The sequence below is a fragment of the Hydra vulgaris genome, chromosome 01 (assembly GCF_038396675.1).
Source record: "Hydra vulgaris chromosome 01, alternate assembly HydraT2T_AEP".
Taxonomy (NCBI): Eukaryota; Metazoa; Cnidaria; class Hydrozoa; order Anthoathecata; family Hydridae; genus Hydra; species Hydra vulgaris.
The window spans coordinates 68,121,225-68,135,455 of NC_088920.1; the positions used below are offsets into that span (position 1 = coordinate 68,121,225).

The 14,231-nt window shown below is 28.4% G+C and overlaps 1 protein-coding gene across 2 annotated transcripts in view; it reads right to left on the bottom strand.

Moving 5' to 3' along the window:
• LOC100203107 (dedicator of cytokinesis protein 9) overlaps positions 1 to 14,231 on the bottom strand; it is an 88,834-nt gene that overhangs the window by 54,303 nt on the left and 20,300 nt on the right. For both annotated transcript variants that reach the window (XM_065789014.1, XM_065789015.1), the window contains exons 8-17: positions 11,462 to 12,151; positions 11,031 to 11,236; positions 10,850 to 10,916; positions 5,415 to 5,470; positions 4,590 to 4,663; positions 4,191 to 4,375; positions 3,941 to 4,099; positions 2,884 to 3,186; positions 2,163 to 2,365; positions 556 to 625 (exon numbers count right to left, since the gene is read on the bottom strand). In XM_065789014.1, coding sequence (XP_065645086.1) covers positions 556 to 625; positions 2,163 to 2,365; positions 2,884 to 3,186; positions 3,941 to 4,099; positions 4,191 to 4,375; positions 4,590 to 4,663; positions 5,415 to 5,470; positions 10,850 to 10,916; positions 11,031 to 11,236; positions 11,462 to 12,151 — 2,013 coding nt within the window. The remainder of the gene's footprint in view (positions 1 to 555; positions 626 to 2,162; positions 2,366 to 2,883; positions 3,187 to 3,940; positions 4,100 to 4,190; positions 4,376 to 4,589; positions 4,664 to 5,414; positions 5,471 to 10,849; positions 10,917 to 11,030; positions 11,237 to 11,461; positions 12,152 to 14,231) is intronic.

Here is a 14,231-nt window from a genome sequence, read left to right on the forward strand (position 1 = left end):
ATAAATTCTTGCTTGTTACCTAATCCCGGTATTTTCCGGGATCCCAAGAAATTAATCATTTTTGTCCCGAAATCCTGGGAATTAGATTTTTACGGGCCCTAACTAATACATATCATAACAATCGATGATGTAATGTTGTGATTTAGTGACATCACATTCCAACAATTCAAGGTTTGCATAGTGAATGGATCTTAAATCTATATTAGCAGTTTCAATATATTCTTGCCTCATCCCCCTCTCCTTTTCCCCCCATAACAGGAATTATTTTTAAACTTAAAATGAGTCTCTCTACTCCACTTGATATCTACCCTTTTAGATTTTTAACTGAATGACTCATACTCTACCAATGTCTACCTAACTGGGCGGCTCTGTTAGTCACCTGTATGCAATCATAGTGTCATCAAAACAAGAAAATATATTCAAATTGATAAAAGTTGTTTGGTAAAAAAAAAATTTACATTTAATAAAACTATCAAATAAACAATGATTAATATCTAATAACAATATATAAAAATCAGATATAAATAAATCAAGCAAAAAAATTTTAAATGATACCTTAACATATGACTTCAAATATGAGGATTTGTTTTCTTTATGTGTTAAGCTAACTATTCTTATTATTAAACTAAAAAAATATAATAAAAAATACAAACATAAAAGAGCATCATACTTGGATATGATTATTTGCTGTACAAATAAAAAATATATAAATAAATATACCATTACAGTATAAAACAATAAAAAAACCAAAAAGCAAAACATAACTGAAAAAATTTCTAGACAAAACCAGTGTCGGATTTTCTAGACAAAACCAGTGTCAGATTTAAAGGTGCGAAAACCCCTGGCCTCAATGAGTTTTCCACATAAAATTTTTTTGAGTCGAATTTTTCAATAAATAATTTATTGTGGAACCAAGTATAGATTCTTTTATTATTTAACAAACATAAATATAATTGACATTAGAATTATCTGAAATTATATTTTAGCATTAATGAAGAGAACCCTCCAAGCTTTTTTCGCTGAAAAGTTGTTTATGATTACAGCGAAATCCAGTTTTCGAAGTAATTCACTTGATGATGGTTTTGTTCCAACATTTCGTGCATTTACTAGTTTGAATTAAAAAAAATTTATTTTTAAGGAGCCAATTGTGGAGGCCCCTGGACTGAAACCCCAATTTCCCTCCCCTAAATCTGGCCTTGTTCATAAAACTTGCAGTTTTTTAAAAAGTGATTGAAGTCAATTTACTTCCCTCACTATTTACTTGTTTTTACTTTTCAGCGATGATTAAAAGTTGCTTTAATGTTAAAAATAAAATATAGCAAAAAAATTTGCTAAAAAATATGTTTATATTTTTTTGCTATATTTTATTTTCTACTTTTTAGTCTTTACAAAGAGTTATGATGTTATATATTATGTTGTCAGAAAGTTTTTTCCATATTTTGTTAACAAAAAGTAAAAATTAAAATGCAAGACCGGAATTTTTTTTTTATTAATTGATAGACTGCCTGCCCCAACCAAACCCTCAGTCGATGTAGCAGCACTCCCTTGCGAGTCAGGCTAAAAGATAGTAGATGTAGCAGCACTCCGTTGCAAGTCAGGCTATTTGTCAGTCGATATAGCAGCACTCCGTTGCGAGTCAGGCTATTTGTCAGTCAATGTAACAGCACTTTGTTGCGAGTCAGGCTATAAGATAGTCAATGTAGCAACACTCCGCGCATGACTTACATTAAAAAAAAAAAAAAAAAAAAAAACATTTTATTAAAAAAAATAAAAATAAATCGGTTTTTTTTAAAAACGATTAATTTGTAATTAAATTAATGGTTTTTACTTTCTGACAACACGCAAATGCTGGACAAAAGTCAAAAGTAATTATAAGTGACGTATATGTTGACGTAAGAATCATTTTTTTCCTTCCGTGCTTCCCAAATGCAACAATCTATATATATATATATATATATATATATATATATATATATATATATATATATATATATATATATATATATATACACACACACACAACACCACACACACACAACACACAAATGCACACTTTTATATAATAAATTTATATGAAAATAATCTAGATTTGTAAAAATATTGTAAAAGTTTTATATAATAAGCAGAAAACAATTCCACATAAAAAAAATTTAAAAACGTACCTAACTACATTAACTGCAACATCTTGGTTGTTCCCATGAATAAGAACATGAAATAGCTGGTTAAGCAAGACTGGAAGAAATTTTATGACCACAATGCTATTTACACCATACATGAGTTTTAAGAGTCTTGATGTTTCCACATCTGAAGAAGGTTTTCCTTCTGTACGTTGCCAATGTGAAAAAAATGCATTTATATCAGCATCCTTAAATAATTTTAAAATTTTAAAAAAAGGTAATGAGCAAAAGAAAAAACTGATAAAGGACATAAAGATTTAAATTTATACTTTAATCAAATATTTATATAATTGAGTTTTAAAACTGTTGTTTATAATTTACACATTAAACTTCAGTAGGGAACCTCTGCACAAATAACTTTGATCGACATTCATTATTTATTGAAATAAAGTATATATACAGTTTTTATATGGTTTACACTTTTTTTTTTGTACAAAACAGTTATCATTATGACTTGTCAAACATTGTGTCTCTTGTTTGGGGTAAAATTATTCATTTTTTCTATTATTTAAAATTGTTCAAGGAAAAAATGCAAAATCAATTCAAAAATTTATTATTCAATTTTAAATAAAACATTTAGATTTTATTGGAATAATACAACATATTTTATATTCCTTTTTAAATTAATTGCAAAAAATGTAAAATTAAAGAAATTAGTTTAAAATCAAAATTTATTTTAATAGTTATTACTAGTGTAATTGTTCACCTGTGTATTTATAGTTGAAACTAACTTTGTAGACACTTTAAATAAGTTCTGACCCTTGCCATCAGCCCATTTAACATCTATCTGTTTTGAATCTGTTATGCTTAAATAGTTACTAGGCAGATTCAACGCCACAGGCATGAAACTTTCATCTGGTCTTATAACATTATTAAGTAAAATCGGCATCCAACAGTAACCAACAGGAGTCATGATTTCTTTTTTTTTAGGTTGTTCAACACTTATATGATTGAAAGTAAATAGTACATGATGCATAGGGGTTAATTGTGGCGGAAGCAAAATTTTGATCTAAAATAAAAAAGTTGAGTCAACATTATTTAATTATTTCAAAATAAGAAAGTATTGCTAACAAATATAACAAAAATATAGAATAAATAAAATCAACAGCAGTGCAACTGGTGTGGAGTTAGCAATGTAGCTAGAACCTTACTAGTAACTACAATATTTCAAAAGCAAATTTTTCAAATACAAAAACTTAAAAAAAAAATTAAGAATGTTATGAAATGTTTATAAAGTTTTTCAAGTATATTTGATTATTTTATTTATTTTTAGTGTCAGAAGTGCATAGATGTAAGCATATCTCCAATCATTTGTAGATATATGCAACAGACGTATACTGTAAATATAAATATTAAATAAAAACAGCCCTCGAAATTAGGGTTGGCATTGGGCAATGTCGACCTAACTGCCAAAAAGGTTCCGAGTTCGATCCCCACCACGTCCCCGGTAGTACCGCGCTCAACTTGTTTCTCCGCGCAGCGGACTTGTTTGTCAAGGTTTGTGTTTCGGAGTTATAGAGTTGAGAGAGGGTTATAACCACTATTAATTAACCTCCTCATCTGTAGTGGCTTTATCGGCCTTGAGGAGGTGAATAACATAAAAAATAAAAAAATAAAAATAAAAAGTAGGGGGTATCTCAAGAACAGCACCCCCCCTCCCAATATTGCCGAAAAAAAATTGAAACTGTTAAAAAATAAATAAACACATAATGAATACAATAAAAGTATTATAAACTAAAACTAAATAAAAAAAGGAGTAAAACCTCTTCATAAAAAGTTGGGTTTGGAGTATGATAAAGAATAGGACATGTAATTTCATGAGTAAACTTGCAAGTGCCATTCCTTTCGTAAATGCATTTAAGAGGCTTTGCGGATGCATCATCAGTATCTCTGAACTGGATTGTGCATGCAATATTTCTTGCCTAGATATATGTGAGTATTTACATTGGATTTATACAAAATAACAAATGTGTTTGTAAATATGTTTTCTGCTTAATTAAAAACTTCACAAACCTTGACAGATTTTTGGAGAGAGTAATTGAGAGAAAGTGGATAAACATAAAAATTGGCACAGTATTCTGTTGCAGGTGATATTGTTTCAATATTTTCTTGATGAAATGTTTGAACTTGTAAACTGACTAACACATCATCTGATCGTGAAAATGGTTTTAAAGGAATTAATGAAGGTGAATAACAATCTAAAATTAAAAATTAAAAATTTAAATCTTTTCGAAAATTTTTATCTTTTGAAAAGTTCAAATCTTATTTTTGTGACGCAAACAAAACAAAAAACTTTATTTGAAGTAAAAAAAAAATTAAAAAACAAAAAACAATCAAGACAAAAGACAATAAAATAAGTCAAGTAAATAAAAATAAGATAAAATACAGTTAACTTAAAACCATAAAACTTACTTTGATGGTTTGGAGGCAAAAGAGACAATGAGCAAACGAAAGAACCAGGGATAGTTTGTTTGCTTTTTATTTCTCTAAAAACAATTTGATAATTTAAAGCTTTTAAACAAATACATAAAAAAAAAATTATAAAAAATATTCTCTTTGACATATAAAAACCTACATTTATATTTTCAACAGAAAAAAAAAGTTGATTGTTTAAACTATTAGGTTGCAAGTGAATAGTTTTAAGTGAGTAGTGTCAAGCAAATAGTTCCATTGTCATTAGATCATTGTCAAGGAGATAACAGTTTGTTTTTTTTATTTCAAGAAAAAAACTAAAGCTGGTGTAGGAAAAAATAACTTTTATTTAATTTTAAATTGTAATTGGGAAAATGTTCCATAATGATAATGATTGCATATGAATGAATGATAAAGTATTTAATAAATGTATGATAAAGTTTTTGTTCATTTGTAAGAAAAAATTATGATGCTTCAGTTGCTATCAAGAAGTTGCTTTTAGTTTTTTCAAAAACACATTTTACTTCATTATTTGTAGAACAAAAATAGAAAATTCAATGTATATATCAAAATTGTAATAAAGTTTTAAAATTAATGAATTTAAGAAAAAACATTTATATATTTAGTTGCCGCTAGTGAGACCAACATCATAGAAAGTGAGACCAACATCATAGAAAACATCATAAAAAGCATCATAGAAAACATCATAGAAAACATCATAGAAAACATCATAGAAAACATCATAGAAAACATCGTAAAAAGCATCATAGAAAGAAGCATGTTTGATAAGCAAAATATTTTATATAAAACAATGAGTGAACATACCCCTTAAGATTTTGCAAGCTTTTAAGTAGTTCTTCATCTGTTAATTTAGCAGCTTCCTAAAAAAATTTCAAAAAAATTATAACAAATTATAAATTAATAAACTTTATAAACAACATTTATCAATAAATTATTATAAAGTCTTTCCATGGTTATTTATGTTTTCATTTTTCAATGTATATTTGTTTCCATATTTGCATGTTAATTTATGCTTTCATGCTTAAAAAATATAAATGTTTATAATTTTTCCTTAATTAGAAATTTTAATTATAAAATTACAGATTTAACAAATAATAAAAAAAAAAAATTCATCAAAAGTCAATAAATAAGTAATAAAAATTTATATCAATTTATATTTAACTAACTGATCTATTTATCCTTCAAACTCAAAAATTTTTTATATTGTAGTATTTTGACTATTGTATCGAATTTTTAGTTCACCAAAACTATTCCGAATTTCATGGACAAAATTTAGGTATATTCTGTGCTCTGCATTTAGTTTACACCCTATTAACTTGTAACTATTCCCCAGTACTAAATAATCTGTTGATAAACTTTTAATGAAGATACAAAGATTTTTAGCTAGTTGTGAGAGGTTTGAAACTACTGCTATTGAAATTATTCCTATTTTTCCTTCATGTTTTTTTTTTTATATTTTTGCCACTATTTATTAAGTTATAATTTTTTTCAGGTTAATGATAAGAAAATATTTAAGAAAGATATTTAAGAAAAGCATTTTTCTTAAATATAAGAAAATTTTGTTTTACTTATATTTTATAAAAGAAATTTTTTTTACTGTGAAAAAATTATCAAGATATGGAATTCTCTACCTGATAATATTGTTTTTTCATCCACTATGTCTTTGTTCAAATTGAATTTTAAAAAGTACAATGTTCATCACCATTACACACTATTTGAACTTGTTTTTTTTCTTGGTGCTACATAAGAGTAATTTTGATATTACCTGTATCAACTTTTTGTATTTCTTATTTTTTTGAAATGCAAATAATTAAGAAAAAAAAATTGATTTTTTTTTTAATTTTTATTTACCTTTCCAATAGTTGAGGGGGTTACTATAGTTGAGGAGGGCACTTATATTTATTTTTCTTTTAATTGTTGTTACATTCTTTTCATAATCCTTTAACTCCAAAAAAAGAAACTTGAGAATTAAGTTGTGCTAAAAAACAGAACACAGCACTAACAGTGATGTGGATCAAATTCAAAACAATTTGCAGGCTGAACACAATACTACCAGTGATGTGGATCAATATTCAAATGTGTGAATATTGATCCACATCAATGTTTGTGAATTCTTACGTTTCTCTTTTTTTTAAATAGGATATTTACAGGACAATATTTTTATTTTAAAACTTTGATAAAACTTATGCTTTTGTCCACTTTTAATTTAAAAGAGAAGAGTAAGGCTCTTGGGTTGTCAATAATAGTTTGTCAGATAAGTAGCTTGATTGAGAGTAAGGCTCTTGGGTTGTCAATTATAATTTGTCAATAATTGATTGCGAGTAAGGCTCTTGGGTTGTCAATAATAGTTTGTCAGATAAATAGCCTGATTCAGTCAAGTTGTAATATTATTGCTATCACTCATTGCTGTTATCGTACTCTTTAAAGTCAGTGTTCAGTTTCTAGCATTGAACTTGAGTATATGATACTATGGTATTTTTCATTAATTTGAAGAACCCTTGAGAAACACCAATTTCTTTATAATTGTGTGAGAACCAGTTGGTGTCTCGATAAAAATACTCATCTTGGGCAGATGTTAGCTGTATCCAGCTACGGTATCTACCTCCTAGGCAAAGACTTTAGGGTAAGCAAAATAATTCTGTTGACCTGCCTCGAACCCCTTCTTCATCTATTATGCTGGCATAGATGGAAACCTGTGTTACATTGTTTCCTGCCTAGGATGATGAATGCTGGATCTTCTTGACTTTTCTCATAGGTTTTTGCTTGTGCCTCCTTGATAGTGGCTATGCAACTCATCCTGTTATCTCCTAATGAGGGTACAGCTCTAAAACTCAGTTTAATGGTTCTGAGGCCGGCTGGTAATAAGGTTTCCCAAACTCTGAGATAGCTGTCAGAGAGACTGATTCCATCAACAGTTGCAAAATATCAGAGTACTAACAGTGCCATGTTGGGCATGGATGGTGTTTCTGTTAATGCTTTTTGTGTGCATTGTCAAGGCCACATAAGGAGGCCTATGTTACAATTTAGAGTTAATTAACAAGACTGAGAAAATTGCAAAGCTCATTGCTTGGGAGGCCGTGCTCTATGAGTGAGTCAAGTTCTCTTTAAACTTAAATACGCCAAAAGTAAATCAAAATATTAAACATAAAAAACCATCCTCATCACCTAACTGCTTTAAGATATCTTTTACTAATATTCATGGTCTGCGAAGCAACCTTCCATCAGTTAAATCTTACCTCAAACAAAATTCACTAGACTTTGCTTGCTCTTAGTAAGACTAAACTTAATTCTGTTATTCCTTCTTCTGATCTAAATGTTGATGGGTACTATCCTTTAATTTGCAAAGGCTCCATAAGGTAATAGTCGCATGCTTGGCTTAGAGGTATACATACGCATCAATTCACCTATTTGTCGTGAAATCAGGTTCAAATCCTTTGACCATTCTTTTATGTGCTTCCGCTGACCCTGCTGGCACTAAAGCCTATAACTTCTGCATTTCACAATCTCTTACTCAAATCATTTTCCTGACACCCTAATCATTTACCTTCACTTTTTGATTTATGTCTGGTCTCTGATCTTAGCTTGTGTTCAGTTTCTCCTTTTTTTTTTCCATTAGGTAGTTCTGACCATGCAATGATCTCTTTAAATCTTTTATCTCGTACTTCATTTTCGGACTCACCCTATTATTGCACTACTTACTACTACCCTAAAGCTGATTGGGACTCTTTTTGTGAACTTCTTTGTGACAGTCTTAGGGCTGATGTCTTTTCCTTCTCAGCTGAAAAATGCACCTTTTACGTAACCTCCTGAATTCAGGCAGGAATGGATGCTTTTATTCCTTCTTGCCGGTTCCAAGTCAAGCCTCATTCTACTCCATAGTTTTCACCCTCTTGTAAAGCTAATATATTTAATCGTAATCATTTTTTTCATCTTTTTCAAAAGAACAACTCTCTTGAAAACAAACAGCTGTTTATTATTGCAAGAAATCAATGTAAAAAGGTGCTGTCAGATGCTAAGCTCAATTATTCTCAGTTTACTAAATCTCTTATCTTATACCAGAAGTTAGGCTCTAGAGACTTTTGGAAAATCTTCAACACTGTTATTAACAAAGAAAGGTCTAACATTACATCTCTCATTCATAGGGCTGATCTTATTACCTGTCCCAAGGATAAGGCTGAACTATTTGCAAAGAAATTCTCTTCTAATTCGACTCTCGAATCTTATGGCCATTCTCTTCCTTCTATTCCAATTAAACAGGTTACCTAATTGTTAGACATTTAAATCACTCCAGCTTATGTTGCTAAAGTCATATCTCTATTAAACTCTTCTACGGCTAGTGGTCCAGACAACATTCCTGTCTCAGTCTTACAAAATTGTTCTCCAGAACTCTCTTCAATTTTCTCTAAACTATTTAATAAGTGCTTGACTTAATCTAGTTTTCCTGCCTGCTGGAAAATGGCATCTGTTGTTCCAATTTTTAAAAACTCTGGTGAACATTCTGACCCCTCCAATTATCCTCCAATCAGTCTTCTTTCTGTTATTAACAAGGTCTTTGAGTTTTTGATAAACAAATTTCTCATTTTCCATCTTGAGTCAAACAACTTGCTGTCAGACAATCAATACGATTTTCGATCCTCTCGCTCTACAGCTGTGACTGAAAGATTTTACTGTGCATTAGATGGAGGCGGAGAGGCTAGGGCTATTATTTTTGACATGTCTAAGGCATTTGACAAAGTTTGACATTTTGGTCTTCTCCATAAGCTTGTTTTATATGGTGTATCTGGGAAAGTTTTAGAGATTATCAAATCATTTCTTTCTAACTGCTTTATTAAAGTCATCCTCAAAGGCCAACACTCTTCTTTATTTCCAGTAACTTCTGGGGTACCTCAAGGTTCTATCCTTGGTCCTATTTTGTTTCTTATCTACATTAATGATCTTCTAATGATGCTCTTTATCTTCTAGACAAGGTCTAAAAACACATTGTAAACGTAGTTGGGCCCGGTCTTTCTGCTAAGCTTGAGCCTTTTTCGCATCATAAAGCTGCATCTCTTTCTCTTTTCTACAAATACGGCTGCTGCTCAAAGGAGCTTTTATCTCTAGTTCCATCAATCAAAACTTATTCTTGCTTGATTTGTCATTCATCAAAGTTTCATTCTTTTACTGTATCTGTCCCTGCATGCTCCAAAAACTTTTATTCATCTAGCTTTTTTTACCCGCACTTCATCCATTTGGAACTCTTTCCCATCTTTATGTTTTCCTGACTCATACAACCTTTAACTTTTAAAGTCTTCTGTCAACCATTTCCCTGCTCTATAACTCTTTTTTTCTAGTAACTCCCAAAAAAAAGTTATTAAACAATCTTCAAGCTAAAGTTTTATTTTGGTTTGGGAATGTTTTGGTCAATGTGGATCCCATTCATTTAATAGAAGATATAATGAATCAGAGAGTCTGTTTAGACATCATGAAGAATGTTATGTTGCCACAGGCAAAAAATTAAAAGACACAAAATAAAATGGATCTTACAACAAAATAATGACCCAAACCATTATACTGGATGTGTTTAAGGATTAATTTAAATCATAAAAAATTAAATTTCTTGAAGGGTCTTCACAAAGGCTCACTCTCATTGAGCATCTTTAGGAGAATACCAACTGATTACTGATGATTGAGTACATTGACTGATTATATCTGACTGAGTGCATCAAATTGCAATTGGTTGTTAGAAAAAATAACAGACCATTTTTTTGCTTTGATTGAAAAATGTTGGCATAACATTTCTCATGGTGTTCTCATCAATTTAGTTGTTCGATGCCTCATAGCTGTTCTGATGCTATTCTGAAGACAAATGGATATGCCACCAAATATATAAAAAATATATTTAAAATCAATATTTTAATAATTTTTGAAAATTTTCCAACTTTTTCAAAGAAGCTTTTTGAAAAAAAAATTACTTCATTTTAACCGCTTTAAATCTATAATTTTTGTGGTTTGTATTATGATTTTACTTAATATAAGAATATTTACTAAAAAATTTTGTGTAATGATTTTAAATAATATAAGATTTAGTAAAAATTTCAGCTGATTTTTAAAAAACTGAAAGCTAGTTACTTAGCCTTGAAAGTTAAAAAAAAAAAAATACTATTTTTACTATTGTAAATTAACATAAGAAGCTAAATGTATAATATATATGGATATATAACACAATATTAATAAAAATTAACACAAAAAAATATAGAAACCTGTTTAAAGATACTTGTGACTTCACATAACTCTTCAATATCACCTTTATTGCTTTTAAATAAAGATCTAAAAAAATATGTAATATAAACGGAAATATCAAAATTTAAATATTTCAAAAAATAGAAAAAAATCTGTTTAAATAATAAACTTGCACCCTAACAAAACCCAACTTGAACTTACCTTGCACCCCAACCAAAAGGCATTGAATAAACTCCTAATCTTTTACAATTTTGGCGAAATTGTTTGTAAACTTTTTGAACAAATTTTGGATTATCAAAATGTTTTATATATGGCTCTGCACATTGCCCAATTCCACCTTGAAGCATTTTATTAATGCGAACAACCAAATATATTTCTGTATGAGGCGAATTAACTGTAAATACACACTAAACAGATGTTAAATAAAAAATAATTTTTGTTTATTAAAAACCAAAATTTGTTATTATAATTGAAGTTATTTAAAATATTGACTTAAAAAACAATTATTTCAACATTAAAAACAAAGATAAAAACTGTAACTTACTAACTTCAGAGGGAAGAAATAAAATAAAACCTTATATTTAAAGCTTAAAAACCATTAAGAATGATAAACAAAATAAACAAAAAAATACATCTTTAGGACTGTGAAAATTTTTTGCTTTTGCATCATTATTTTCCCCTGAAGGTGAACTTTCATTTGAAACAGCCATCTCATTGAATGAAGGATGATTAAGTTCACAACAAAAATCTTCAGATAATTTCACATTATGCTTAGCATCGAATAAAGATAAAGTAAAGTAAAAAGGTTCACAGTTGGTTAAATCTTCTTGACATAACTTAAACTTTAAACTTTTGCAACTAACTTTCAAACGAATGGCTGGAAGTTCATTAAAAGGGTCAACTTTGTTTACCTTAACTTCAGGTAAACTATAGCTATTACATAAATCAGAATAGATTGAAAATAAGTTATATCGGCATTCTTGCCTGTTTTTATAATTTCCTTGATCAGTTTCTTTGGCGTATTCTTGCAAGATTGGATGACTACTATTTTTGAGACTATCTTTAAGATTTTTTTGTTTTATATGAACAAGTTTTCCATTGTACTCAGAAACAAACTTCTTTTCTTGTTCAATTTCAATGCCAGTTGCCTTGCATAAATCTCTAATCCATGCTTCCATCTCACTCAGACTATCAGCTGCAAGACCATACACTTTGTCTTGAATGTACAACTCAAATCCATACACCCTACCTTTAAAACCTTTTCTTATTTGGGTGCACGAGTCGAGATATAAAGTACCTTTAGCCATAGCGCTACCTTCTTCCTACAAAAAAAAGGTGAATTAATCAAATAGAAAAAAATAATTTATCAAATAAACATAATAAAAAAGACTTGTTTTAATGTGTTTATTTAGTAGATATATTTATGGGGTCTATTTTTCTTTAAAACACACTGAAACATAAATCTGAAATATTTTAGGTCAAAAAAGCCCTTTTCCTACTTTAATATTTGAAATGCAACAGTAAATATATAGTGATATAATTTTCTGGTAGAATTTGTAAACATAAAGTTTTCTTGAGTAATCATAAAGAGCATTTTAACTCATTTTTGAGCTACTTACCAGAAAATAAGTTATATACATATATAAATAATAATGGCATCAAAAGATGATACAGGTTCAAGATTCATGCAAGATTTTGGAAAATGATAGCATGTCATCTGAGTCAGGAACTACAAGTCAAACATTAAGCAGAACACCAGGTCTTTCATCAGCCTTGGTATATTAAAAATGATGGTATATCAAAACAAACAAATATGTTGATGAAAAAAAAGTGTTGGTCAGGTATAAATGTCTGAACACACTCTTGTCTTGACAAATTAAGTCAACTTCAAACATGATAAAACACCTACAAGTAATTATTTATGTATCTATTATTATTTTTACTAATATTATTATTACCATGATATTCTTCATTATAATAAGTTGATTTCTTATTCAACAACAATTAACGGCTAAAGTAACTGCATTTTAAAAAATTAAGTTTAATTTCTTCTTTAAAAACTGTAATTCTATTTACAAAACAAAAATTTTTTATTCACATTTTTTTGTCACATTCCATTTTATGTTTTTATTTTTCATATGTAAGTAATTCCAATATATTAATATAAGAATATATGATGTTATATATGAACAAAAGATTTTTTTGATTTTTCTTAATATAATTTTTCTTTTGTTTGTGAAATTGCAATAATAACAATTTTTTATTTCTCTTTAAATAATGAGGATTATATTTTTGTATAACATTGTTTTAAACAAAAAAAAGGATTATTGACTGACGCCTGTAAATGCAATAACACTACTTTACTTAAAAAATTATTTTTTCATTAAATAATAATTTTTTTACTTTTTTTCAGGCTGTTCATTTTAAGTCAGTTGCGACTACAATGCATACAAGAAAGATATCTACAGAAATAATACAAAATGAGGTCTGAACATTCATGTTTTAAAAATCCGGATAATTGTTTGGGTAAAATATCTGGAAAAAATCCGGAATATATTTTTCTCTTAAATTCCTCTTAATTTTGATTTTAGCTGAGTTGTTTCCAATTTTTTTTTCAAACTTTCCTTAATTTTTGTTATGAGCAAATAAGCTTAAAAAACAAATATATTACAAAAAAATTCAAAAGCAATAAACAATATATATATATATATATATATATATATATATATATATATATATATATATATATATATATATATATATATATATATATATATATACACTCTGCGCCTAATGCTTAATGCAAAGGAAGTGGGAAAATTTCTCTATATCTATTAAAAGAAAATGGTTATAAAAGGAGGGATATAAATCAAAATTTATATCCCTCCTTTTATAACCACTTTCTTTTAATAGATATAGAGAAATTTTCCCACTCCCTTTGCATTAAGCATTAGGCGCAGAGTGTGTATATATATATATATATATATATATATATATATATATATATATATATATATATATATATATATATATATATATATATATAGTAAAAACTAAATAATTATAACACTTGATTTATTTAAAATATTACTCAGAGTTTCACACAAATAGCAATTATCAGATGTTACAAATCTCAAAAAAAACAATGACAAAAAAATATATATTAAAAATACTGTGGAGTGTCTTCTTTGATGGCATTAAAGTTATTCATCATATATTTGTTTTCATGGCGACACTTAGATGCAAGTTCATTTCGCTTATTTAGTAAAGGCAATGGGGATGAAATTATATGATATTTTTCCATCAAGCATAAATTGTATGACTTACCACCAGGTTTAAACAGTTCAGCCTGGTCTAAAATTTTCCACGAAAGGACAGAATTTAAACCTTTCTTTTTAACAC